At 29.8% G+C, this 24,814-nt stretch overlaps 3 protein-coding genes across 4 annotated transcripts; 1 reads left to right on the top strand and 2 right to left on the bottom strand.

Moving 5' to 3' along the window:
* The first annotated feature begins 2,743 nt into the window (after positions 1 to 2,743).
* On the top strand, positions 2,744 to 7,159 carry LOC129285773 (serine/threonine-protein kinase D6PKL2). Of its 2 annotated transcripts, none has more exons than XM_054921647.1 (3): positions 2,744 to 2,993; positions 3,860 to 4,930; positions 6,108 to 7,159. In XM_054921647.1, the coding sequence occupies exons 2-3, from the start codon at positions 3,990 to 3,992 to the stop codon at positions 6,985 to 6,987; spliced, it is 1,821 nt and encodes a 606-aa protein (XP_054777622.1). In that variant the 5' UTR covers positions 2,744 to 2,993; positions 3,860 to 3,989; the 3' UTR covers positions 6,988 to 7,159. The 2 variants fall into 2 exon arrangements, with proteins under 2 accessions (XP_054777622.1, XP_054777624.1); XM_054921649.1 differs by lacking the exon at positions 2,744 to 2,993 and adding an exon at positions 3,687 to 3,707.
* Positions 7,160 to 7,371: 212 nt separating this feature from the next.
* LOC129285774 (U-box domain-containing protein 35-like) lies at positions 7,372 to 11,907 on the bottom strand. Its single transcript, XM_054921650.1, has 4 exons — positions 11,332 to 11,907; positions 10,232 to 10,350; positions 9,299 to 9,414; positions 7,372 to 8,153 (listed from the first exon to the last, which is right to left on the bottom strand). The coding sequence occupies exons 1-4, from the start codon at positions 11,783 to 11,785 to the stop codon at positions 7,940 to 7,942; spliced, it is 903 nt and encodes a 300-aa protein (XP_054777625.1). The 5' UTR covers positions 11,786 to 11,907; the 3' UTR covers positions 7,372 to 7,939.
* A 4,971-nt stretch (positions 11,908 to 16,878) lies between these two features.
* Positions 16,879 to 20,414, bottom strand: LOC129286716 (U-box domain-containing protein 35-like). The gene is made up of 4 exons (XM_054922720.1): positions 19,870 to 20,414; positions 17,915 to 18,039; positions 17,694 to 17,809; positions 16,879 to 17,379 (listed from the first exon to the last, which is right to left on the bottom strand). The coding sequence occupies exons 1-4, from the start codon at positions 20,213 to 20,215 to the stop codon at positions 17,097 to 17,099; spliced, it is 870 nt and encodes a 289-aa protein (XP_054778695.1). The 5' UTR covers positions 20,216 to 20,414; the 3' UTR covers positions 16,879 to 17,096.
* Positions 20,415 to 24,814: the final 4,400 nt, after the last annotated feature.

Raw genomic sequence — 24,814 nt, 5'->3', positions numbered from 1 at the left:
CCTTTCTCACTTTCTCTCATTTTAGGGTTTCTATGATCCTGATGCTATCCCTTGTCCCATCAGCAATTCAAGCATTTAGAAGGATGGTCCTGCCTAGTTTTAATGCTAACAAAATTATTATTTTTATTAAGCTGGATAAAATTCTTTGAATCTTGAATTGCATATAGTTTTCCCCCATAAACTTTATAGTATGTTCAAATAATCTTTTTAAATTTTAAATATAATACTAATGCGTCACTCTTCCTTCACTAGTAAAATAATATACCACCAAATATTCATAAATTTATTGTGATTAATAATTATCAAATTTTTAAAGTCAAGTGTTATTTTCTAATAATGAGCTTATATACACTTTAGCCAAAATATTATACAATATCTGAATTTAGAATTAAATATCTTTGGATCTCTTCAGTGGAAAATTTTGGATACTTGATAGCCAGGTATCTCCCGTTGGATCCTCCAGAAGAGAGTATACAAAAGAAAGTGAGAAAGAAAGCAGAGTATAGCACAGTTGATTTCTTATGCCCATCACTTTCTTTAATTTACTTTTTATTGTTTTTTTTTTTTACCAAACCTCTTTTATCATAAAAGGGAATCTAAATTGAGATATCTCTTATAATATTAAAATATTTTTCAACATAAAACCTAACATAACTCTCATTCCTAACATTAAGAATTAATAAAATAAAGTGACTTCATTGTTAGGAGATTTGAAATATAGATGATATAAACTATACAGTTTCATACTATTATTCAATGACTTCATGTGGCCATCATCAGTTGAAGTGATAGGGCAAGATAAAATATATATATAAAAAGCCAGGTTTTAAATTTTTATAATATATATTCCTTTTATTTTTATTATAAATCATTTTTAACCACCTTATCATAATCAATAAAGAGTGATTAACTCATTAAATCATCTTAGAATTAAAAAATATTCTGACTTTACTCCTATTAATAAGAGAATTAATATTCGAGGAGCCAGGTAAAAACATTAAATTAGAATTAAATTCTCCTTTTAGTAATTTGCAATGGAAGGTAAAAACATTGAATTAGAATTAAATTCTTCTTTTAGTAATTTACAATGGATATAAAATTTAAAAATGTTAACTAATAACTCTCTATGTAACTTGTATTAAAGACAATGATTTTTTTTTTTAAGAAAGCATCCTATAATATGGACATGAAAAACTATATGTACATATATTTTAAAAAAGACATGGAGTAATGAAATATGAATATTAGAATTCAAGCCATGAAGAAGTTACCCAACCAAAAGAATACATAATTCATATTTTGATTGCATACAATGAAATGAAAGCCTCTGCTTTCAGGTGCATAATCAAAAGAAGCATCAATGGCCACTCCTTTAGAGCACATAGCAGATGGACCACCAAGAGGTTGTTATTATTATGGCTGTGGGATGTTCAGTATGTATTACACTTCTAATCTTCATTGGCACACCAAAACATTCTCATTCTTCTTTGGTCCATTTTCTAGTGATCTTATTGACTATTAGAGAAAATAGGCACCCATTTTAGGCAACAAAAAATCTTCATGTCGGCTTAAGTATAGGAATTTGTATTCTCTCTCTCTCATGTTTCATCCCAACATAATCATAATAACAATAATTATCTATTGGAGAAAAAAATTCCATCCCTCCCTTATTTTACAGTTTTTTTCTTTCTTTTTTAATAGGTTTAACTAATTTGCAAAAAAAAATATTATAAATTGAAATAGTACTACTTAGCCCATTTATATTTATAGGAGAAACTAGTACTTTTTACTTATTTTTTTATAAAAGCAAAATCATCTATTTTAATAAGCATTTATTACACATTTTTAAATCATCTTTCATAATTTATATTAATGAAAAATAATTAATGTATGTTTATATTGATTAATATAAAGTATTTTAATGTAATTTTTTTATTTTTAAATATAATTATTATAGTTAACTAATTTAGTTAAACTATATGATATAATTTTTTTTTCATATATAGAAACAGAAGGAGTATATAATTTTAAGAAGTGAATTCTTGAAACATTAATTGAAACATTGTATTTGGTATCTGTGGGTCTTATACGATAGTTCTCCATGTATACCTTATTTTTCAATCTATCAATCAATGATTATATAGTTGGGCACAACTTATCATGCTTCCATAAATTCAGCTCCTTGCTCTACCATAAATGTACAATTTTTTTTTTAAATGTAGCATGTGTATTTTTGACACTAAATTTAAATGGAGTAAAGTATTTTCTTTAAAATTATTGACCTCACTCACTCAATTTTTCCAATTGATAAGTAGGTTCTTATATTAAATTAAAAATGTTCTGAAAATCCAATGCTAAAATCTAGAATCTAGAATTCAATAATAAGAGACAGCTCAACATTTTTAGAAGCCGAACTGAGCCTAATATTTTCTTTTTATCTTTACAATTAATTTTAAAACGAGTAACCGAAAAAAGTTATTTCAAGATTAAAAGAAAAAAAACCCACAACGTCTATGATAAAAATAGAAAGGGCAAAATTGTCATGGTGCTGATTAAAAAAATTGGAGAGCACAATCCAAAAGAAAACATTAAAAAAATAAAAAATAAAAAAGGAGAGAGATAAAGAATTATTTGGGCAAAGGCACGACAGACAGGTGCAAGACCTCAGAAGAACAGAGAACTGTTTTGTGATTTGGACCCCGCTAGTTTCAGGACAAAAACCCAATGAAATAATTGAACCAAGAAAAAGAGCTTTGCTTTACCTTTGACCTCTCCCTCTCTCACGTCTCGCCCCTCCTAATGGAGTAATAGTACGCCACAGGCGAAGGCCCAGTCTAGTTTCATGACTCTGCTGCTTCCGTTTCTTATCTCTCCCTCTCTCTCTCTCTCACAGACACACGGCTACCCGGAGCTTCTCTTTTCTACATTATTTTCGTCCCTTTTCATCACTGCGAAAGCAACGACGCTAAGTGAGTTCTGATCCTTGAAATAAGGTACTCTTTTGGGCTTATCTTACTTTCCTCTTGTTGTCTCGCATTTCTCTTGATGTGGGTTTCATCTCTTTCCCTTCAATTTTTGCTTTTGGCACCTGGGTCTCCGTTTTCCTCCGAATCTGCCTCAAATTTCACTTAAATCATGGTTCTTTGATCAAGATCCATTTTTCGTTCAGTTACTCTTGATCATTTGTGTTTGGCTTGTTACGGTTATTTTACCTTTCTGAATAGGTTAAAATCTGTCCAAAATCTGCATTTTTGTGTTGGGGCCCTAACTTGATTGATGCCTATCTTGCTTTTTGTTGGTCCTCCTACTTCCCCTTTTCATTCCTTCTCTGTAAGTTTTCTTTTTTCCTTTCGATTTCACTGTTTATCTTTGGTGGGGAGGGTGTTGGGCAGATAAGAAGCTCAAGTATGTGTTTGCTAGTTTCTCCTCTCTTCCGAGCTTTGCTTGTCTGGCCATGGACTGCATGCAGCTCCACAGCTTTGTTTTCTTTTCCCTTTCTTTCTGGAGATGAAAGTCACTTGATTTACTTATCGGGAGTTAGCTGCTATAATATTTTGCTTTTAAGATTTGCTCTTTAGTAGGAATCTGAGGTTCAATTTGTTTGATTATCTTCTTGTAGTTAAGCTCTTACATGATATCTGAGCGATTCATTCAGTGGATGGTATTATATCACTGACTACTGGATCTGTTGCTATCTTATCATAAGTGTGAGTTGTTATGTGACGAGTTCATTGTGGCATGGATTTTGCCTCTTCATTAATAGATTGTTAGATCATTCTCTGCTCTGATGTTAAAGCTAAGCCGGTAGCAACATACTGAAGTAAACGACTGACAATTTCTTTTGCTTATTCTTTTTTAGGTTGTTTCTTATCATTGAAGAAATTGCAAGTGATTGGGACTACTGAGGGAAGTTACAATGCTAATGGAAAAGGATGGCCAGTCACAGATTTGGTTGGTTTGATCTGATTTAAGACCGTTTATCATATCTGATGGACTCAAAAACTAGTGCTAGAGCTCCCCAGAAACAGCATCCTAGGACATCTGGGATCCAAACAGTAGAGGCAAGAGACATCAAATCTTCTAAGACAGGCAAATCTGAACTGGCTGCGCCAGAAGATTTATCGAAATCTGTTCAGGACACATTGAAGCAGTACACTGGAGACACTTCTGAAAACAAGAAGCTAGGAATTTCAAACCCAAAGGAGTCAGCCGATTCCCTGATTAGTAAATTTGGTTCTTCTGTTTCCTTGTCTGTTAATGAACAACTATCTGGAGGAGTTGACCACGTTGTTAATGGAAATAGAAGTAGCTCTATTGATCAAGAAAAGAAAACATCAGAATATGGAAGCGTGAAGAGTAGTTCTGTATCTGCTAAAGTAAGTGATGGGGCCAGCAGCCTGGCAAAGACCAGTGGAAGTGCCAAGATTAGTGATAGAGCTGATCTTGTTGAGAGTGGCAAAAGCAGCATTTGCAGAGGAAGTACAAGTAGTGATGTGAGTGATGAGAGCACTTGCAGCAGTTTTAGTAGCAGTGTCAACAAGCCTCACAAGGCAAATGACTTGAGATGGGAGGCTATTCAAGCTGTCCGGGCTAAAGATGGGGTTTTGGGCTTAGCTCACTTTAGACTATTGAAGAGGTTGGGTTGTGGGGATATTGGGAGTGTGTATCTCTCAGAGTTGAGTGGAACTAAATGTTATTTTGCAATGAAGGTAATGGATAAAGGGTCTTTAGCAAGTCGTAAAAAGCTGCTTCGTGCTCAGACTGAAAGAGAAATACTGCAATCACTTGACCATCCATTTCTCCCAACGTTGTATACACATTTTGAGACAGAGAAGTTCTCGTGCTTGGTAATGGAATTCTGCCCAGGTGGAGACCTGCACACTCTCAGGCAGAGGCAGCCAGGCAAGCATTTTCCTGAGCAAGCAGTAAAGTATGTTTGAATTCCCTTTTTTGTCGTTAATTCTAGTGATATTTCATTTGATTATTACCTACCAATTACTGTGGAATTTTCAATTGTTCCCTTGGTTTGCTTCTAAGAATCAAGGGCCTATGGTTAATTCTCCACCATAAGAAAGTGCTTGATTCTACAGTTTATGCTTGTAAAATTCATACTTCTTCTCTTTCATCGAGGCATGCAAAGTTCTTAGACTTGAACGTTTTATATTCTTGGAAATGAGAGAACGTAAATACAACAAACCCCATATATTGTGCCAGCTGTATGATTATGCTGTATCTTTTGGTGCGTGTCTATAATTCATTGATCTTTGGAGAACAATAGGCATAATTGGCTTTGAAAGCTAGGTATTGTAGAAGTTTTCAGCCATGATAATTGCTGCTGCATATTATAATTGTATTACAATATGTAATTAGGAAAATAGTCTGGGCATGCATTCATTGTTCATCTATCTCAGGAAAGTTGTGGAAGGTGGATTCTAAATATACGGAGAGGCTTGTTGCTATGGTCATAAGAAAAGCAAGCTAGAATTATGGCATTACATACGGGTCTCATATCCCCCCAAAGGAAATGTATTTAAAATCACAGTATATATCATTTGCACTTCATTTTTATGCTTTACATCCCCTTGATAATTTCTTAAACTACTGATGTTAACAATGGGATCGTTAGCTGTGTCTCCATGCTGCTCTGCAGATGGATTATTGCACTATCTGTGTTCACTGTTCACTGGGCTTGTCCATAATTTACAAAATCTAAATTCACCTAATATGGATCATCATCATCATCATTATTTTTTTGTATGGGGAGGATGGTGGTGGAGGTTGAAATCATGGTTTTAGAACCCATGTATTTGAGTTCATGTTTAATTTTGTCGTCTCTTCCTCCTCCCCTGCTCCCCTCACCCCTCCAGGCGTGGGTCTTCTTATTCAGCTGTATACGAAATCCCATAATTTAATCTAAAAAATTTCTGATTTCAGATTCAGCTCTTGACGTGCATATTTGAAAGCCATTATGTAACTGGAGTCTGATAATGTATACCACCTAGAGATGCAATCACTTTTGCTTCTAGCCTAGATACAACACTGCCTAGTGAGATGTGATTTGGATTTGATTTGATGGTAACCGCTTCTATTTTACTGTTAAATGGCAGATTTTATGTGGCAGAGGTGCTGCTGGCGTTAGAGTATCTCCACATGCTTGGCATTGTCTACCGTGATCTCAAGCCAGAAAATGTCCTTGTTAGGGATGATGGACATATTATGCTTTCAGACTTTGACCTTTCCCTCCGATGTGCTGTTAGCCCAACACTTGTTAAAGGTTCTGTCATGGAATCTGATCCTTTAAGAAAGAATCCTGTGTATTGTGTGCAGCCTGCTTGTATTGAACCGCCTTCCTGCATCCAGCCATCCTGTGTTGCTCCTACAACATGCTTTTCACCTCGGCTCTTTTCTAGCAAATCAAAGAAGGATCGGAAACCCAAAACTGAAATTGGAAACCAAGTGACTCCATTACCCGAGCTCATTGCTGAGCCCACCGATGCACGATCTATGTCATTTGTTGGAACCCATGAATACTTGGCACCTGAGATCATCAAGGGAGAAGGTCATGGGAGTGCAGTTGATTGGTGGACTTTTGGGATATTTCTATATGAGCTTTTGTTTGGTAAGACTCCTTTCAAGGGTTCTGGGAACCGGGCTACATTGTTTAATGTTGTAGGCCAGCCTCTTCGATTTCCAGAGGCACCTGTTGTAAGTTTCGCAGCAAGGGATCTCATAAGGGGGTTGCTTGTGAAGGAACCACAGCACAGGTTGGCATATAAACGAGGCGCCACTGAGATAAAGCAACATCCGTTTTTCGAAGGTGTGAATTGGGCACTTATTCGCTGCGCTACCCCACCAGAGATCCCAAAGCCTGTAGAGTATGAGAAGATACCTTCCCCAGCCTCTTCAGCTGGCGAAAAGGCTGGCAACCATATGTCAATTCCGGATCAGAAAGGTTCTGGTAATTATCTTGAGTTTGATTTCTTCTAGTGTTAGAGACAGAATATTGATGATTATAAAATGGTTTCTGTTGAAAAGGGGGAGGAACTGTTTTTCAATGTTTAAAGAACAGATGATGAGGAATTGTATGTTTGGTTTTTTGTTGGCTGTTTTCATTCTCAAAAGATGTATGGCATATAATTAATGCATAGCTTCTCTGTCATCTGTGAAAAGCTCCAAGGAAAATGTCCCTTTTAACTAGCAACGTCGTCTTAAAGCTCAATGCCTATGTCCCTAAGATGAAGCAATTTTAGATGTTTCCGTGAAACTCAACTGGGTAGAATTCTGGCTTGTAATCACTTGACAGACATTCATTGATTGAACAGGACAACACTGAATTGGAATTAGAACATTCTGTAACTCCTACTCTTCATAGCATATTCACAAAATCCCGAAAAATCAAATCACTCTTTCATTTTATCCATACTAAGATTTTAAAATTAATGATAAAATGACATTAAGCAGGTTTAAGAATAAAAATGTCGTTTTATGTATTTATTTCATCCTATAGAAATACTAGTTTTGAATTGAATGATGGTTGAGAAAGTGACAATCAAAATAAAGTTGAGATTGCGCAAAGTGACTATGCTGATTGTCTCCATTATTTCACCCCGAAGCAATATCTGCATCTTCTTACCCTCGAGAAAGGCGTGATTTCATCTTCCTTTCCCTATGTTGTCAGCTTATTTTCGAAGCTACCGAAACGGATTTTGGCATCACGGATGTTTCAGTGTTCCCAACAAAGAATATCATGGATCCTCCAAGAATGATTGAATGTCTCCGTTCAACCTATCAAATTGATACGCTTTTCCACAAGATTCATCCTCGACATTCTACTTGTTCATAATTACATATACTTTTCTTGTTGACAAACCCTAGCGCGTCTAATTCCCCGATCTAAAACTCTGATCCTCGACGATTATTTTCTCGCTTAAATTCGGAGTCACCTCAACTTCTTGTAGGGAACAATACGACTAGCTTCATGTTCTTCCCGTGAAGATCTGGGGGTGCCGCTTTGGCTGGAACGCGGCGAGGCAGCCCCAACGATGTCATAAATAACGTCCTTTCCTTCGCATATGATCTTAACGTCGCAGTTCTCAGGCGCTTTTTTCACTACGTCACCTGCTATTGCTTTTTTTCTGCGAGACACCGTTTTTCTGCAACCAATCAAAAATTAGAAATTATATGTTTTAGCTTATTCCATTAAAAAATCATTTACTTTTTTAAAATTTATTTTGTGAGTTCTTATTTTATGTTTTTTAAACTTTTAAAAATAATCAAAATTTTTAAAAAAATATTTTTTAATTATTTTAAAAAGTTACTTTTAAAAGCAATTTAATGCGATAAATGAGAGAGAATGTGTGCGAAAATATCATAAAATTTTAAATTAATATAATAATAAATTATTTTTATAAAATAAAAATAAAAAAGATATTATAAAATTTAAAAATAACTAAAAAATAACCAGTTTTTTATTATTGTAATGTCTGTTTTTTATAAAATTTTTACAAAATAAATCTCTCTTTATAAAATTTTTAAACTAATGAAAAATCACTTATTTTTAAATCTTAAACAAACGGGCCCTAGAACATATACAAAGAAGCAGAAATTTTAAGAGAATATTCATAAAGGATCTTGGAATTAGTTTAATTTCATAAAATGGCTCATAATAAGTAAACAATAGTGAAGTTCTTGTTTTATATTGTTCATTGATATCCTCCTTTTTTTTTTTATCATAATAAGTAAACAATAGTGAAGTTCTTGTTTTATATTGTTCATTGATATCCTCTTTTTTTTTATAGAAAAAAAGAGACGAATGAAGAGTAAAGTTAAAAGCATTGTTTTCTTTTAAAAAAATATTTTCATTGTAATTTAATCTTTCAACTGGTTGTTTCTGTGTTTTTAGATTATTCATATTGAGAAATTAATCCACGCCATTCTCACAAATAATTGGGGGAGGAAATAACTTTAAGGAACTACAACAAACTTTGAGTTACGTGGATATAACCCATTGTTTTCTTTTTCTCTCTCTTTTTTTTTGGGCCAGAATGCACATAACCCATTCGAACTTAAAATCATATGCATCACTTAATGACATTACATTACTTAAATTAAAAAATCTGAGAAATTATTGTCAAGTAATAAAAGTCATTAAATTGTTTATATGCAATAATTTAAAACCTTAGCTTACTAGTATTGTAAAACACTATCTGTTTTTATTAAGAGAATTCATCAATATCAATGTGTATCTCAAAATCATTGCAAGTATAAGAAACTTGCACGTTTATGGCATGTTTGTTACCTTAGATTAGATTTGGTAATTCCGAGGACCAATTTTCGGACGCCTACGTTGTTGATGACATCCACAATGCTTTTAGCAACGTTATCGCCTTCATTAAGTATCGTCTCCACCTTAACCTGTATGTTTCCAATTCAGTTTTGGCATATAGAATCATAAATTAAATTAATCTTATACATTTATTCAGTTTTAATTTAAAATTGAATAATCGTATGAGCTGATTCCCAAAAAAACAAAGTTTGGTGACTAGTCCTTCGGCATCTCCGACCATAAAAATGTTAAGAGTTTGCCCTGGCCTTTTAAGGGCCTTGTCAATATGGGCTTCAGACTCATTAAGAAAGAACTAAGATGGCCCAAATTATTTCTACAATATATATAATAAAATGTTATTATATATATATATATATATATATGAAAACGAGCTGTTTATGAACCAAAAAAGGCAGAACATTGAGTGTTTTTGAGCTCAATTTGTTTTATTCAACAACTTTTAGGGAGTTGATATACTTTAATGCTTTACCATAATTGATTTAATTAAACAACTTTTATTTTAATGAAAACTGTAGTTAAACATATCAGTAATTATATGAAATTGTATTATTTATAAAGTATGAATAATATGATTTTATGAATAATATGATTTAGGAGAAATTTAACTTTACATCGTTGTACTATATTGGAGTTTTGCTATAAATTTCTATACTTTTTTTCAATATTTTAGGTTCATATACTCATTTTTTTTTAATATTTTAAGTTCTTATAACATTACTCATGGAGAGATCTAGAATATCAAAAAGCAAAAGTATAGAGACTTAAAATATTAAAAAAGTATAAAGATTTATAACAAAATTCAAGTAAAGTGCAATAATTTAAAATTATATTTTTTCTGTAATTTAGTTTGAATTTCACGCAAAATACAGTTAAGTGGTGCATTACCTGGGAAGCAAGGCACAAGTCAATGAACCTTTGAAGAAGGCGTTTCCTCTTACATTTGTGTTGGTCTAAGTAGAGATTGACGTGCGGCTTGTTTACATGACTCCTTGGAAGTTTTCCCACTGCCATTAAATTACGTCATTTTAATTAATTAATTATACAGACTAATATTAATGCATATGCTTCACATATATTTGCATTTATATGTCAACCATATGTACATTCAATATTTCCCTTGCCTTCCAAATTGTCTTGTCGTCTTCACATAGCCCATGGGGGCAAACTCTTATTCGGCACCAAAAAATGTATTTTGTCAAGTATATAGATTTTTAAGAGCAAAAACAAAAACCTTGCGTGCTTGACCATAAACCTTTACTCTTCTGAAATGAGAAGAGATGACCATTGACTTCCAAACCCATCTTAACTTTTAGATAACGCTCAATACTAACTGCTCTTGAAAATCATCACAAAAACAAATGGACCAGAAAAAAGGTTACTCTCTCAGCCCCATATAATGGGTCTAAACATGTATGTCTAATAAAATCACAAAATTATTTTAAAAATAAATATAATTTTAAATCCTTACACTTTACTTACATTTTATTATATGTCTTTAAACTTTTTTTTTTGTATTTTGAGCTTTTACATTTTATTTTTTAATATTTTAGGTCCTTTTAAGCTTCCTATATTCATTTAGGGACTTATAATATTAAAAAATAAAATTATAAAAACCTAAAATATTAAGAAAAAGTGTAAGGATCTATAGAGCAAAGGTCAGGGTTCAAAGTTATGTTTTTCCTTATTTTAAAATCTCATGTCCTTTACTTACTGAAATTATCAATTACAACTAATAGTTATTAATCAACAGAACAACTCAATTAACAAATCCAGTATTAATTGATAACTTCAGTAAAAGAGATTCAATTTTAGAGTGATTTTCTAATTTCATGGATTTTTTGTATTTGGATTCATTAGAAGGGAGTTGAGATTGATTTTAAAAAAAAAATCCTAAAATGAAATGACCTAATATGAACCAAAATTGTAGAGAAACTGAGAAACACATAAGCTAAAAAATGATAAAGAAAGAGTTATAATACACTTACAGGGACTGGGAATGAGCCTAACCAGAGGGAAGACGTGAAGAAGACAAAGCGTAGTGAAAGGTGTGATCCAGTGCTTCAACGTCCATGAAAGTGCTTCGAAGCTCGACTTATCGCCATGTTTGCCCACACACACATGCACAACATCATTCCAGTTCCGAAAATCCAGAGAGAACACACTACTCTCACAGTCTTCTTCTCTTATCGGTTCCAAACCCTCCTCGTTCGGACCCTGTATACCGAACAGCGAATCCGAATCTGAATCCGAATAACGTCCTTCTTCTTCTTCTTCGTATTTGTCTTCATTTATAGCCTTCTCGTTGTCGGCAACTAAACTGTAATCATCAAATACCTGGTTTCTCTTCTTGAACCCTCTGAAACCGCCGCCATGGCTGGGGCAGTTTGAGATTTCTTCAGCTGATTCATCGTTTGATTGCGTTTGCTCTGACATTTTCATGCAGATTGAGTTGCTTACTGGAAGTCGATGTGGTTGATTGATGGATTTATTATCCTGAATGGATCGTGTTGTACGTTGCGATGTTTGGGAGATTCTGATGAACCGGGTCAGACGATGCGAGAGTTGAAGGATTTACGGAATACGGTTAGAAGAAGAAGCTTCAGATTTATTATTTTGACTTGTTTTTTTTTTTTTGGTGCCATATTATTATTATCTGCCTTTTTTCTTGGTTTTATTCTGCTTTCACACTTCTCATATTGACATGACGTAAACCATTTTAATATATTACGGTACTGAGCTTTTGGTGGTTAGTTTAAAATAGTGAACTATGTAACATTGTAACAGACTATAATGTGTGCATTGTCCTACTATATGAAAATCCGATTCAATTTGCTCAATTAAACTAATAAATTATTAAATTAATATTTTAATGACTGATCGATTTAATAAAATATTTTACTTATAACTATTTTAATTACAGTTCAATTATTGTTTTAATCATTAGCACTTGAATTAATTCATTCAATAAACGATCCAATTTTTAATGTTCGGCATTATCAATTCAAAGAGTAAGTGGTACATTTTTTTTTTTTGGTGGCCAAAGAAAGAAACAAAAGGATTTTTTTAATTCGAATTATATGGATTTTATTTTTATATTTAAAATAATAAAAGGTTGAGGTGACTTGAACTTTTTTTAATTTGGAGATGCACTAATAATGTTTATAGAGTCAAGGACAACTTCAAAAAGGACGTGACGTTGCATCTCTGTTAAAAATTTCAGTTAGTTTCATAGTTAGTTAATAGACAATACAACAGAAAATGCTCCAAAGAAATTACAAATAAATCTTTTATTAAAAAAAATTGGTACTAATAATTGAGTCCCAAAATCATAAATAAATGTCAAAGGATTAATATGATTTCTTTTTCAATTAAAATATTAAAATATCATATTGACCAATTACCAAGTGATTATCAATTCATCATTGTTATCAACAACACCGATAAGTAATTAAAAAATTATTATTATTTTTATAATATATTTTTAAAATATTAATACTTTAATATTCAATAACTTAAATAATATTATTATTCATTACAAATTTTCACATATAATTTACAAGTTAACTTTTAAAATTTGCTAATCATTCATAACTTTATAACATAACATATGTTGTGATTTAAAAGTGAATGTGTTTTGTTGCACTAGTGGTAAATTTCTAAATGAGAACTTGTAAATTTTAGAAGATTTATAAACTATCGGACATTTACTTATAAATCACAAATACACTATTTAAATTTTAGAATTTTAAATCTTAAAAATTAATTTTATATGTTTTTAAATAAAAAATATGATATTAAATAATATTTATGCAATAAATTATAATACGTTAGAACTTAAAAAATTACATACGTATACAATTAAAGAATCATAGTTTAATATAGAACAGGCAGGGATATTTTTTTTTGAAAAAATAATAATAAAATTCATCTAAAATATATAAACGATAATTTAGTCCCTTGAAATGTCATAATTTTCTAAAATTCATAGCGACTTTTTTGTCATTAATGAGTTCATATAAATTATCAAATTATCCTTGTTAAAAATAAATAATTCACAACTTTTATTTTTATATTGACAACAATATAATAACAATAAGGAATTGAATATGCAAAGTTGTGATGTACTATTGCATTGTTGTGAGTGTAAGAAAAAAAGTTGTGAATATAAGAAGGAAAGTTATGAATCATTTATTTTCAACAAAGATAATTTAATAATTTATATAAATTCATTAATAATAGAAAATTCCTTAAAAATTTTAAGAAAAAATAGCATTTTGAGAGATTAAATTATTATTTATATATTTTATTATTATTTTTTCTATTTTCTTCCTCCCTTTTGCCTCTTCGTCTTTTAAAGTACTGCATGTAAAACAGAAAAGAAATTAGACGCTTGATTTGCTGAAACACGCCTTATGTATGCTAAAATAAAATAAGGGCGAATTAAATTATAGCTTTGAAGTTTGAATTGTTGAAAAGCATATAAAACAGAATATGCCTTTTTGCCTTGTGATAATCATTTAATAAATAATAATCCAAATCAAGTCATGCTTATATCACTCTTAAACATAAATTAATTTAATTTTGTGATGATGTAATTCGCTCTCTAGTCTTTACATAACGCAAGCTTTTCTTTTTCATACCCTCAATATGTTTTTGTTTTTGTTTACATTTTAGTATTCCCTAACATTGAGAGAACAGAAACAACTGAGTTTGATTGATTATTAAAAATGGTTGCTGATGATGTCTAAATCATATTTTTATTTGGACAAAATAAAATATAATATTGGCCAAAAAATATATAGGTAGGAAAGCCTATTACAAAATAGCAACAAAAGAATGGGAGAAAACTATCTCTGATCAATAAAAAACCATAATGCTGCTTTTGTTTTTTAAGTGTTGTTTAATGTGCTTGTAAAAAAATTGTATAATGATGCATGTATGTAATATCTTACGCGTGCGCACTTCTAAAGTTTTTAAGATTTTTTTTTTTTTTTGCCTGACATTTTGGTTAAGTCTGTATAGCAATAATGTAATGTAAATAAATTGCACTGGGGATTGATTTCGTATGTTTGGCATGGCAATATTAGTATATTATGATTTGAGATTATTTAACTTATATTTGAGTAGTATTTGTTTATTATTTTTTGTCATAATTTAAATTTGAATTGAATAAATGTATAAATATTTGGACTGCAATTCCCTGCTTGTGCTGTGCTTTACTTTAAAATGTTAAGGTAGATTTTTGCCTCTTAACTATATTCAAAAGGTTACAGGAGATCCTAAACTTAATTATAAGTTAATTTTATTTATTAACTTTAAAAATTTTTTTTCTTATCACCCTATCATTTTCTAAACGGTAGTTAATCATTAGTGAACTCTATATTATATTTTTTTAATATTTTTTATTATAAAATATTTGAGTTGATGATATCTACTAATCATTCAAATAAAAGTTAATGGGCAAAAATGATCCTTAACCAAATAAAAATATTAAAAAAATAGGACTCACTAATAACTAATGAATGTTAAGTGTTTTTAACATCAAGGTAATGAATAAGGGAATCTTTAATGTTGATAGATATAATTAACTCATAGTTAAATTTAGAATTTCTAATGGTCCTTTGGGTAAAATTGAGAAACAAAAATGACCTCTAACCCTATTTTAAACACAATTTCTCATTCATTTATTTATAAATTGCTGTTAGTCTTAATCATTCTTGTAACCATTATCTAGCAATTGGATTGGATCTAACAAAAAGGACTAGTCTTTTATAATGTGATGAATAAAATTTAAATCTCGCTCACATTTAGTACTTGATTGTATCTGAAATAGGATTTCACCTTTGCTCAATTAAAAAAAAAACACAGAAAATTAACTTGTAATCACTTTTATATATCTGCATGTGATGAAAAAATATATTTTTTTTGTCAATGATATTAATCATGCTTTGATATGTTATACATAAATATATATGATGTAAATCTAAATTTAATAAATGAAATTGAATTTAAAGAAAAAGTGTGACGAGTTATTTTCTCAAGAAGAAATGCGTTGAAACATGATTTTAAAGTTGATCATGAATTGTCATTTAACTAATCTGTCACACTTTCATGTTTGTTTATCTGTCATTTAAGGTTTCACGATTTATCATGTAAATTAAGAAATGAAATTAAGATGTCATAAGTCAGTGGGTAAATGAGCAAATCATTTCTTAAACTTTAGGTTTAGTAACACCATAGGCCATAAACTCGTTCATTGTATAAATTATTCTCTTAATTTTTAAAAATTGTGTAATTTGACTCTTGACATTAACAAAAGTTAATTTTAACTATTAGTTGACTAGAAAATAATAAAAAATAACCTTAAAATTATGGAAAAAGACTGAAAAATTATAATAAAGTATCCAAAAATTACAGACTAGAATATAAAAATTTACATAAGAGGATTAATAATTTTTTGTCCTTTTGTATAATTTTTAAAGTTATTTTCTAATCAACTAATAGTTAAAGTTAACCTTTTGTTAATATCAAGGGATGAATTGTACTATTTTCAAAAGTTGAGAGAATAATTTACATAATAAACAAGTTTAATATTTATGATGCCACTGAATCTAAAATTTAAGGGGTAATTTATTCATTTACTCTTAATCATATTTCCTTTTAATTTTCCTAATTATTTTGGTAAATAATGTTATCTTGGTCATCTAAAGTTAATGAATTTTCTTTCATTGTGATAGTTGAAAAGAAACGAAGGTAGTATTTTATTACTTCTCAATTAAATTTCATTTTCTATGCAAATGTATGTACGAATAATTAACATCATAAATTTCTGGTCATTTGTTAAAAAAAAAAAACTCTTGACATGCTGACAGTGAAATAATGAACTAATTAATTAGTGGTTGGAAGATTATCTACGCAAAATAGAAATTACAAATGGGTTTATTGTCAAATTAAGTTTAACATATCTACACATAATTCAAAATCTAAGGAAATTATATGCATTTCATCATTTAACAAAAAAAAAAAAAATGGCATTGCAGGCAATGCTTCGCTGAAGCTGACCCAAGAAAAATAACTTAGACATTCTTTATGCCAATATTTTATTTGAAAAAAAATAGATATATGAAGCTGACCTTTTATTTTTAAAATCAGTTTTAATTATTTTTACACATTTATTTCTTTTTCATTGTATGTAGCAAGATATCTAATATGTACTTTTTGAAAGTAATAAATGAACAAGAAAATGACAAGTAAAGATTTTATAAGAATATTAATATCAAATTAAAAATTTTAATAATGAAATATGATAGAAGGAGTACTAATATTTGAGAATGTTAATCTTAAAAAAAATTAATTTGACAGTAATATTATTATTAAGTTCTTATTTGTCATTCTCCCTGAATGAACTATGAAATCCCAAAGCTATATGCTATTGCACATAGAAGAAAAATATGCTCTGAAACTGAACTAGTTGAAGCTTAAAGCATCAGTATTCAAACCAAAATACAAACACATAAAAAATGCACAATTAATGAACACAACAAATACATGCCTACACACACACACACACACACATATTTTATTTATACTTTAATCAAAATGATACTGATACATCGTGTCTATTACAAGTATTTAACACACACGTCGAATACTGATATGTAAATCCTTTTTTTAGGCCTGACAAATCTCTTAAAGCATGTTATATACGTACAAGGTTCATGGGTTTAAGCTTAAATTACAAGAAAAGTAGTCATCTAAACATGGGTTTAAAACAATTACAAGAAACAGGACTATTTTGACGATCTTGTTCTTTCATTGACATGGACGATCGAGTCATCTGATCATCGTCTTCATTATTATTAGCACCATTAGTGGGTCGAGGGGAAGGAGCATGAGGGGAAGGAGACATGATGGTCAACATTTGTTCGTTGACTTCTTTGGCTTCACTTATGATTCTGACTCTGCAACTTTCCGGTGAATTCTGCAGAATCTGATCTGCTATCCCACTATTCCCCCTCCTTGATCTTGATTTTCTGTTCATCCCAACAATCAAACATGAGGCAAGTAAAATGGCGGGGAATTAATTAAGAGCATACTCCTTTGCACCATGATATTTTGATATATAGCTTCTAGAAGTTTTGGTTAATTTAAAATATAAGATATTAGATAATTTTTATAACTGTTTTTTAAGCTATATCTTAGCTTAAGTTTTTTACTGTTCATTTTTGGAAAAAATGTCTTATAATATAAAATTGAAGGGGTAAATTTTTAGAGAGAGCCAATAATTTTGATTTTTCTTAATTTCAGTAATCATATTGAAAATAATTTATAAATAAGATAGGAATACCTTAGATTGGATTTGTTGGTTCCAATGACAAGATTCTGTATGTTAAGAATGGGAATTAGGTCAAGAATTGCCTTTGCAACCGTGTCACTCTCAATCAAGATGGTGTCCACCTTAACCTGTTAATTGATCCAACAAACCTCTATTTAAATTGGCATGCAAGTTAATTAATAAAATAATAAATAGGTGTTTAATAATTGGATTAATGAAACAATTATAAGGACCTGGGAAGAAGAGCATAGTTGGAGGAACTTGTGAAGGAGCTGTCTTCGCTTGGCTCTTTCCTGAGCCTCATAGCTCTCAACCTGCTCAGCACTCACTTGGTTCTTTGGAATCATTCCCATTCCCACTATCATCACAATCACATCATTTCATAACTCAACTGCTAATATTGCACACAAAAACACCACCAAATTTATTCTTTAAAAAATAATTAAATTGGCATTATTAACTAAAATATGTTCATGTATCTGAACATAACTGGGGATAAGTCATATTATTGATGACTTGTAAATAATATGATTTACTATTAACAAAATTGATGTAAAAGAGATTTTTTTTAAAAAAAAAATGACTTCTTAGATTGAACATGCCTTTTGTTACTCAAATGTAAAAAATAAGTAAAAGAATTTCCTATAAATACGCAAATGCAATTTCTCACCAAAATAGTTTTCTTTTCCCTTTTGTCTTCCGTTTGGTGAGGAAAAAAATAACAAAAAAAGAACATTAGGAGGAAAAAACTTTTTAAAATAATAAAAAATTATTGTTTTTGAAAATTTTTCTTCTTAATTTTCTCTCATCCCTACTTACTTTTCATTTTTCTCTCCATCTAAATCAAGCTTTAAGAAAAATTCAACCTAGTATCTTACCTATCTCAGCTCTTGTCGATCTCTTATGAATAATGCTGAATCTTACCAAACTTGTTTATCGTTCACAAATAACATCGGAGGGGAAGCACGACAAGGTTTTTACCTTTGAAGATTTCACCAATTTCCCGAAACCCATCAAAGATTTCTTAAATCAACGAACATGTAAAAAAGAACTCACAATTAAAAAAAAAAAGCATGCTTACGAAAATATTCAAAAATTATTAATCAAAATATCTTTAAAAAAGCTACTTCTAATTCGGCATGATAACTTGAATCTAATTTAGTCAGATAATCATAAAAAAAAAGTAAAAACACAATTATCAATCTCTATAATTTTATTGAATTTTACTCTTAGTCCCCGCAATTTTTCAGTATTTTTAATCCTTATAATTTCATAATTTGTTATCTAAATCACCATAATTTCAATGTTTTCAATAAAAACAAACACTAGAAAAAAAATATCAAGAATAAGAGCAAAGTTTAGTAAAACTATAAGGTTTATTGAGCGTCTTTTTCCTAAAAAAATTCATGAAATCTTTTACTATAAAATTTAAACCTCTCACCCAAGAAACCAAATCCTTCAGATGAAATTTCTATGGACTTGATGAGGGCCGAGGAGATTAAATATCGATGGACTTAAAAAAGAGTCCAACATATGAGGATGGTTGAAGGGATCGAATTTCAATGGGGTAGGCCCACACTAACCCTATGGAGGTCCCCCACTTTGACAAGATGTGCACTCAACTACCCTTGAAACACACAAACAAACAAGCCAGCATCTTAGGCCTCGTACCAGCTTGCCCAACACAGAAAAAACATGTCCCCATGCCAAATCTTGTTTGGCACTGGTAATCTCTGAGGGGGCAAACACTTATTTTTAAAAAAGAAAAAATTACATACAACTCCCAAGTTAAAAAAAAAATTCTAATAAAATTCCCTAAAGTTGAGTTATTACTAATAAGTTCTCCAAAAAAACACATAGAATAAATTATAAAATGTAAATTTCTTGATTTGATTCAAGCATATTGGAGGAAGACTTGTACAAAATTTTCTCCATCATGTACAATTGTTTTCTTCTAATATTTGTAAGTCAAATTGAGAGAGTCACAACTTATCATATATGCAAATAATTCAATTTCAAGGAACTGAATTTTCTACAAATTTCCCCCCTTTTATAACAATCCTTATTTCGTTACAATTTTTTCTCCAAATAAATATTCTCCATCACGCACATTTTTTCTCTGATTAAATGAATTAATCTGGAAATGAATTGAAGAGTGACAAATAAGAGAAAGAAAATTGTGGCTTACATGGATTAGGAATGTGTTTGATCTCAGGGAAGACGTGGATGAGATAGACCATGGTAGAAGGAGAAGCTATCAGGTGCTTGAGCGTCCACGAAAGAGCCTCCATGCTCGTCTCGCTCTTCCCCACTCCAACATACACACAGTCCTCGTCAACCCCCACCGCCGACGCCGCCGCCCAAGACCCACGGTGGTTCTCCTGCAGCTCCGACGACCTCTCCTCCTCTATCTCCCACAGACCGCCGCCGCCACCAACGCCGCCCTGGCTAAACATCTGGGCGTTGCCGTCGTGATTCATGGCTTCATCAGAATACTGACGGCACTGAATTGGCTCGCTTAATATTGTCGACATAACGAGAACATATATGCATACATATATGTGTGTGTGTGTGGATCTGTGTGAAGTGATATTTTGGTTGTTGGTCTGAGATGGTTGGTTCTAGTTTTCTCTCTCTACATATGGAGGAGAAGGTAATGGAATAGAACAGAGTGCGGCGTCTCTGTTTTCTTTGACGTTGAAGCTTTTGGACTGGGAGAAATAACAGAAGCTAAACACATATATAGGCCGATATGCTGTAGGCGCAGATTTCCAAGGACACCAGGCCGGTTTAACAAAATTATAAATTATAAATTTGTCTGTAGATTAAATTTGTAGACTGTCTCTGTTTCCCACGGTTTGGGTTCATTATTCTAAGTCTACCATCTCAACCGTTGAATTTATATTTAAACGGTTGGGATTTAATATGTTAAAAAATAATTTTTATTTTTTAATTATAATTCTAAATCTTGAATTGTAGTTTTAGATTGAAAATAAATTTAATGATTGAGATAAAAAGTAAAAAAAAAAAATTGGAGAGAAGCTAGGTTTTTTAATGAGTAGTCATTTGGTTCTTTTTATAAATTATTTTCATCAATCTCATCAATACTAATGTAAAAAAGTATAAGGAATAAAAGTGTATAAAATTTTAAATATGCCCTTACATAATAAATTTAAAAAGTGATGTTATATTACTTAATTATCTTATAAAGGATAATTTTAAAAATATTTTTTAAATATTACCTAAAAAACTGTACCATGATTTATAAATACAATCAAATAAAATTTCTAGAAAGTGCTTTATAAATGGAATCGGAGGGAGTACTGCATCACACAATAATTACCATTAATTTAATTAAATAATTGTTAGAAATTGTATCATATGATATCTAAAAAAATACAAATTTTTAAAATTTTGGAGGGAAATAGTGCTAGTTAATAACTATAATTAAGATACTAATTAAATAAATAGCTTTAAGTCACTTATGGAATTCAAATCTATCTAATTACATTTTCACTCTAGATTTTTGACTCGCACAGGTCGAGAAAATGGATTATAAATCCATTGTTTTATGGATTCTATACTTCTAATTCTTTTTTAATACAATTTATACTTCTAATTCTAATTTGAGAAATTTTCTTACAAACTATTCAATATTTAAAATTACATTAAACTCCAACTAATATGACTTCATGTCCAATTAATTGAATTTCGAGTGCAGGTAATTCTTTTAAAACCATTTTTTTCCATTTAAATAAATTTAAACTTGAAACTTCTTAATTATTTTTTAATCAACCATTAAAAATAAACGCTCAAATTTTATTACTATAAAAATTATATTAGAAAGCTAAGTACCCCATGTTAGATCATTTTATAACACCATGTTAGATCATTTTATAACTTCTTCTTCTTCTTAATTATTTCTTCTTCTTTTGATGAAAATTTTATAATATTTTTAATTTTAGGGAGAATTTAGTTAAGGATTAGAAAAGATATTTAATTTCAAGTGAGTCCAAATCAATTTAGGAGAAAAAAGTTAAAAGAATTTTGATGGTAAAAAAATTAAAATACCCCTCACATGTTACACATGATTATTAGTTATTAATTTTTTTATTGTGCTTATTAATTTGTTAATATTACTTATAAATTAAATTCATTTGTCAGACAATCAATAACATTAGTTGTTAATTTATAAATTTTACTTGTTAATTTATTAATATCAATTATAAATTATAAGACCTATCAATATCTATAACTTATGTTGTTAAATTATAAGATCTATCAATAATTTATAAATGATATTAGTAAATTAATAAATAAAGTTAACAATTTAACAATTAATGTTACTGCTTATAATTAAAAAATTGATATTAAATTTTATATAATTATTGAGATGTCAACTCTTATAATTTACAACTCATATTCATAAATTAACAGGTAGAATAAGAAAATTAATAATTAGTAATTCTGTAAAATAAGAGAAGGACATTTTGGTATTTTCATGGTCAACTTTTTTGTCTCTCTCAAATCAAACTAATATTTCATAATATTTTTAAACCCGCTTAAAATTAAATCTCTTTCCTTATTTTTAACTTAAATTCTCTCTTGTTTATATATATATATATAGGGAGGGAGGGAGAACCATACGATTACAAATGGTTCGACTTTCGAGAAATTACGGTCGATGACATATAATGCACAATTATTGGTATCTGAAATATTTTTAAAAATAAAAATATCTTATCTCACGCCTTTGCAAATTCCTTATCCCTTCGTACGTATTTATCTGAATAAATTGCATTTTTTTAAATTTTTGCAAAAGCAATTTTTTATGGTAGAATTTGCAAATTTAAGAGATTTGTCTTCAACCATATCTTTTATTTTTTTTTATTATGAAATATCTACGCAAACTTCTCTAAATATTATTTTGAACTAAGTTTTTTACATCATAACTGAAACTACCATATGCATTGCATATAAATAAGCTGCAATAGTTAGTGAATGACAAGATTTGTCATAAATGTAACATTTTATATTAAATATTGACATATTAATGTGGATAAGTTGACATTTTGTGCAAATTATTTGATGCTACAAAGCACGCTTAAGCAGAGGAGGATTTAATAAAATAAATATATTGAACACTAACTTTGACAAAACATTAAACAAAACTCACATTTTCTTTTAAAAAATATGGCAAAAGGAGATTCAATTATATACTAGCTTATCACGATATTAATTTTATTTTTACTTCATTTAATATGAAATTATTTTCTCTATTTAATATTCACTAAGACAAGACTTAGGTACTTTTATCCAATCAAATAAAAAACAAGTAGATTTTAATACATTAATAATATTAATAACAAGAGTTTGTTATAAAATAAATAGTATATAAAGGATACATGTCATTATTTAATTAAAAATAAGCACCTCAAGTATATAAGGTTAAGTGTATAAGTTTTTTCTATTATATGACACATTTTAATTTCTTTATAAAGACATTTTTTGTGTTAATCAATGATTAAAAAATCGGATCAAACGGGACAATCAGACTAGTTGAATTGTTGTCTAGTTAGGCTAACGACTCAGTCAAATTGAAAAAAAGTTTGGGGAGTTGGGCTGGATTGGACCGCTTTGGATCGGTGGTCGGATTGAGAATCAGGATCAAGCCAAGAATCAAGTTCAGTTTTTAAAAATTAGTATGTTCAAAAAAATACCCTTTTTCATTTTTTATCATTTTTTTAGAAGATGATTGATTTTTTAAAATCATTTGATGTTATAGTATATCATATGGCTTGTTAAATCATAATAAATTTAAAATATTTGGTTTTAGTTTTAAGTTAAGTAACAATTTCATATTTATTTCTTATATTTAGATTATTATATACATATAAAAAAATTTAAATTTAATTGTTACATTATCAATTCAACTATAGGTCAAACCCGGTTGGATTATGTGAACTGTTAACCATTGGCCTTTCTGATTCAATATCTGGTCTGATTCTGAAAACATTAGTATTACTATTAATATGTTAGAATTGTTTCAAATTTTGTTGGCATACTGCCATACCCTTAATTTATTTTAATACATAATGTTGCCTAATACTTTAAAAATTGGTGAGATAATATTACAAATAAAAAATATTAATTAATAATCTTTTTCTTTGGAAATGACGAAGGAGGTAAATTTATAGCTAGGGTATTCATCATAAGTCAGCTCATTTTTAAAATTTATACAATATAAAGAAAACATATCCAATTATTTGCAACCGTGGCTAGCGGCTCTACCTCTACATTCGTCATGCCATCTATCTTTGCAAAATTTAATAATTTTTCAACACATTTTAAAATTTTAAGTTATTTATTTTATTGTATAAGTTACTTCAAAACATCATTTTTAGATTTCATATCAAATTTCATTTTATGAAGCAAGACTAGCTAGAATTTAACAATCTCCACTTTTTATAAATTGATTGTTTACTGTGTTAGCCAGGATTGGTCTTGTATATTTGCAATTTTGCATTGAGCGTAAAATAGTACATCCCTTAAAACCTACAAATAGTATTGATTTTTACAAACATATATATATATATATATATATATATGTTGAGGGTATTGATTTGAATTTTGATTTCTAAAACATTTACCTAGGTGAGTTTTTTTTTTTTTTTTTTGAGTATAAAACCTTTCAATTTTTTGATTTTTTTTAATGTTTAAAATAATCGGGTCCAACTTTAAACCTGTTTCCGGCTAAGTCATGGTGGAATATGCGGGAATTATCCCTTTTTCCCGTTGACTTTGGTTTTAAGTTTTGAAATTGAAGACAATATATTATAATTAATCTGTAATGTAGTCGTAATTCATAGTGCTTGTCTCTCTGACATATTTCTAAAAAAACAAAAAAACAAATACGAAAGGTTACTGAGGTACTTATAATGATGATGATATATTAATTCATATAATTTCTAACGGTTCTGCCATTTGAAAAAGATATAGACATGTTGGTATTTACTTGGTTAATCTGCTAGTTTCTGTCAATCTTTCCTCTTCTGTGAGGGCCATATCTTTTTAAGGATTTTGGATCATTTCCATTTATAAAATGAATGTAGAGACTACATCTAAAGAAAAAT

The sequence above is a fragment of the Prosopis cineraria genome, unplaced genomic scaffold (genome assembly GCF_029017545.1).
Source record: "Prosopis cineraria cultivar Desert tree isolate PC_DT_omini unplaced genomic scaffold, ASM2901754v1 PC11, whole genome shotgun sequence".
In the NCBI taxonomy this organism is placed as follows: Eukaryota; Viridiplantae; Streptophyta; class Magnoliopsida; order Fabales; family Fabaceae; genus Prosopis; species Prosopis cineraria.
This window is presented reverse-complemented; position numbering and strand designations above follow the sequence as displayed.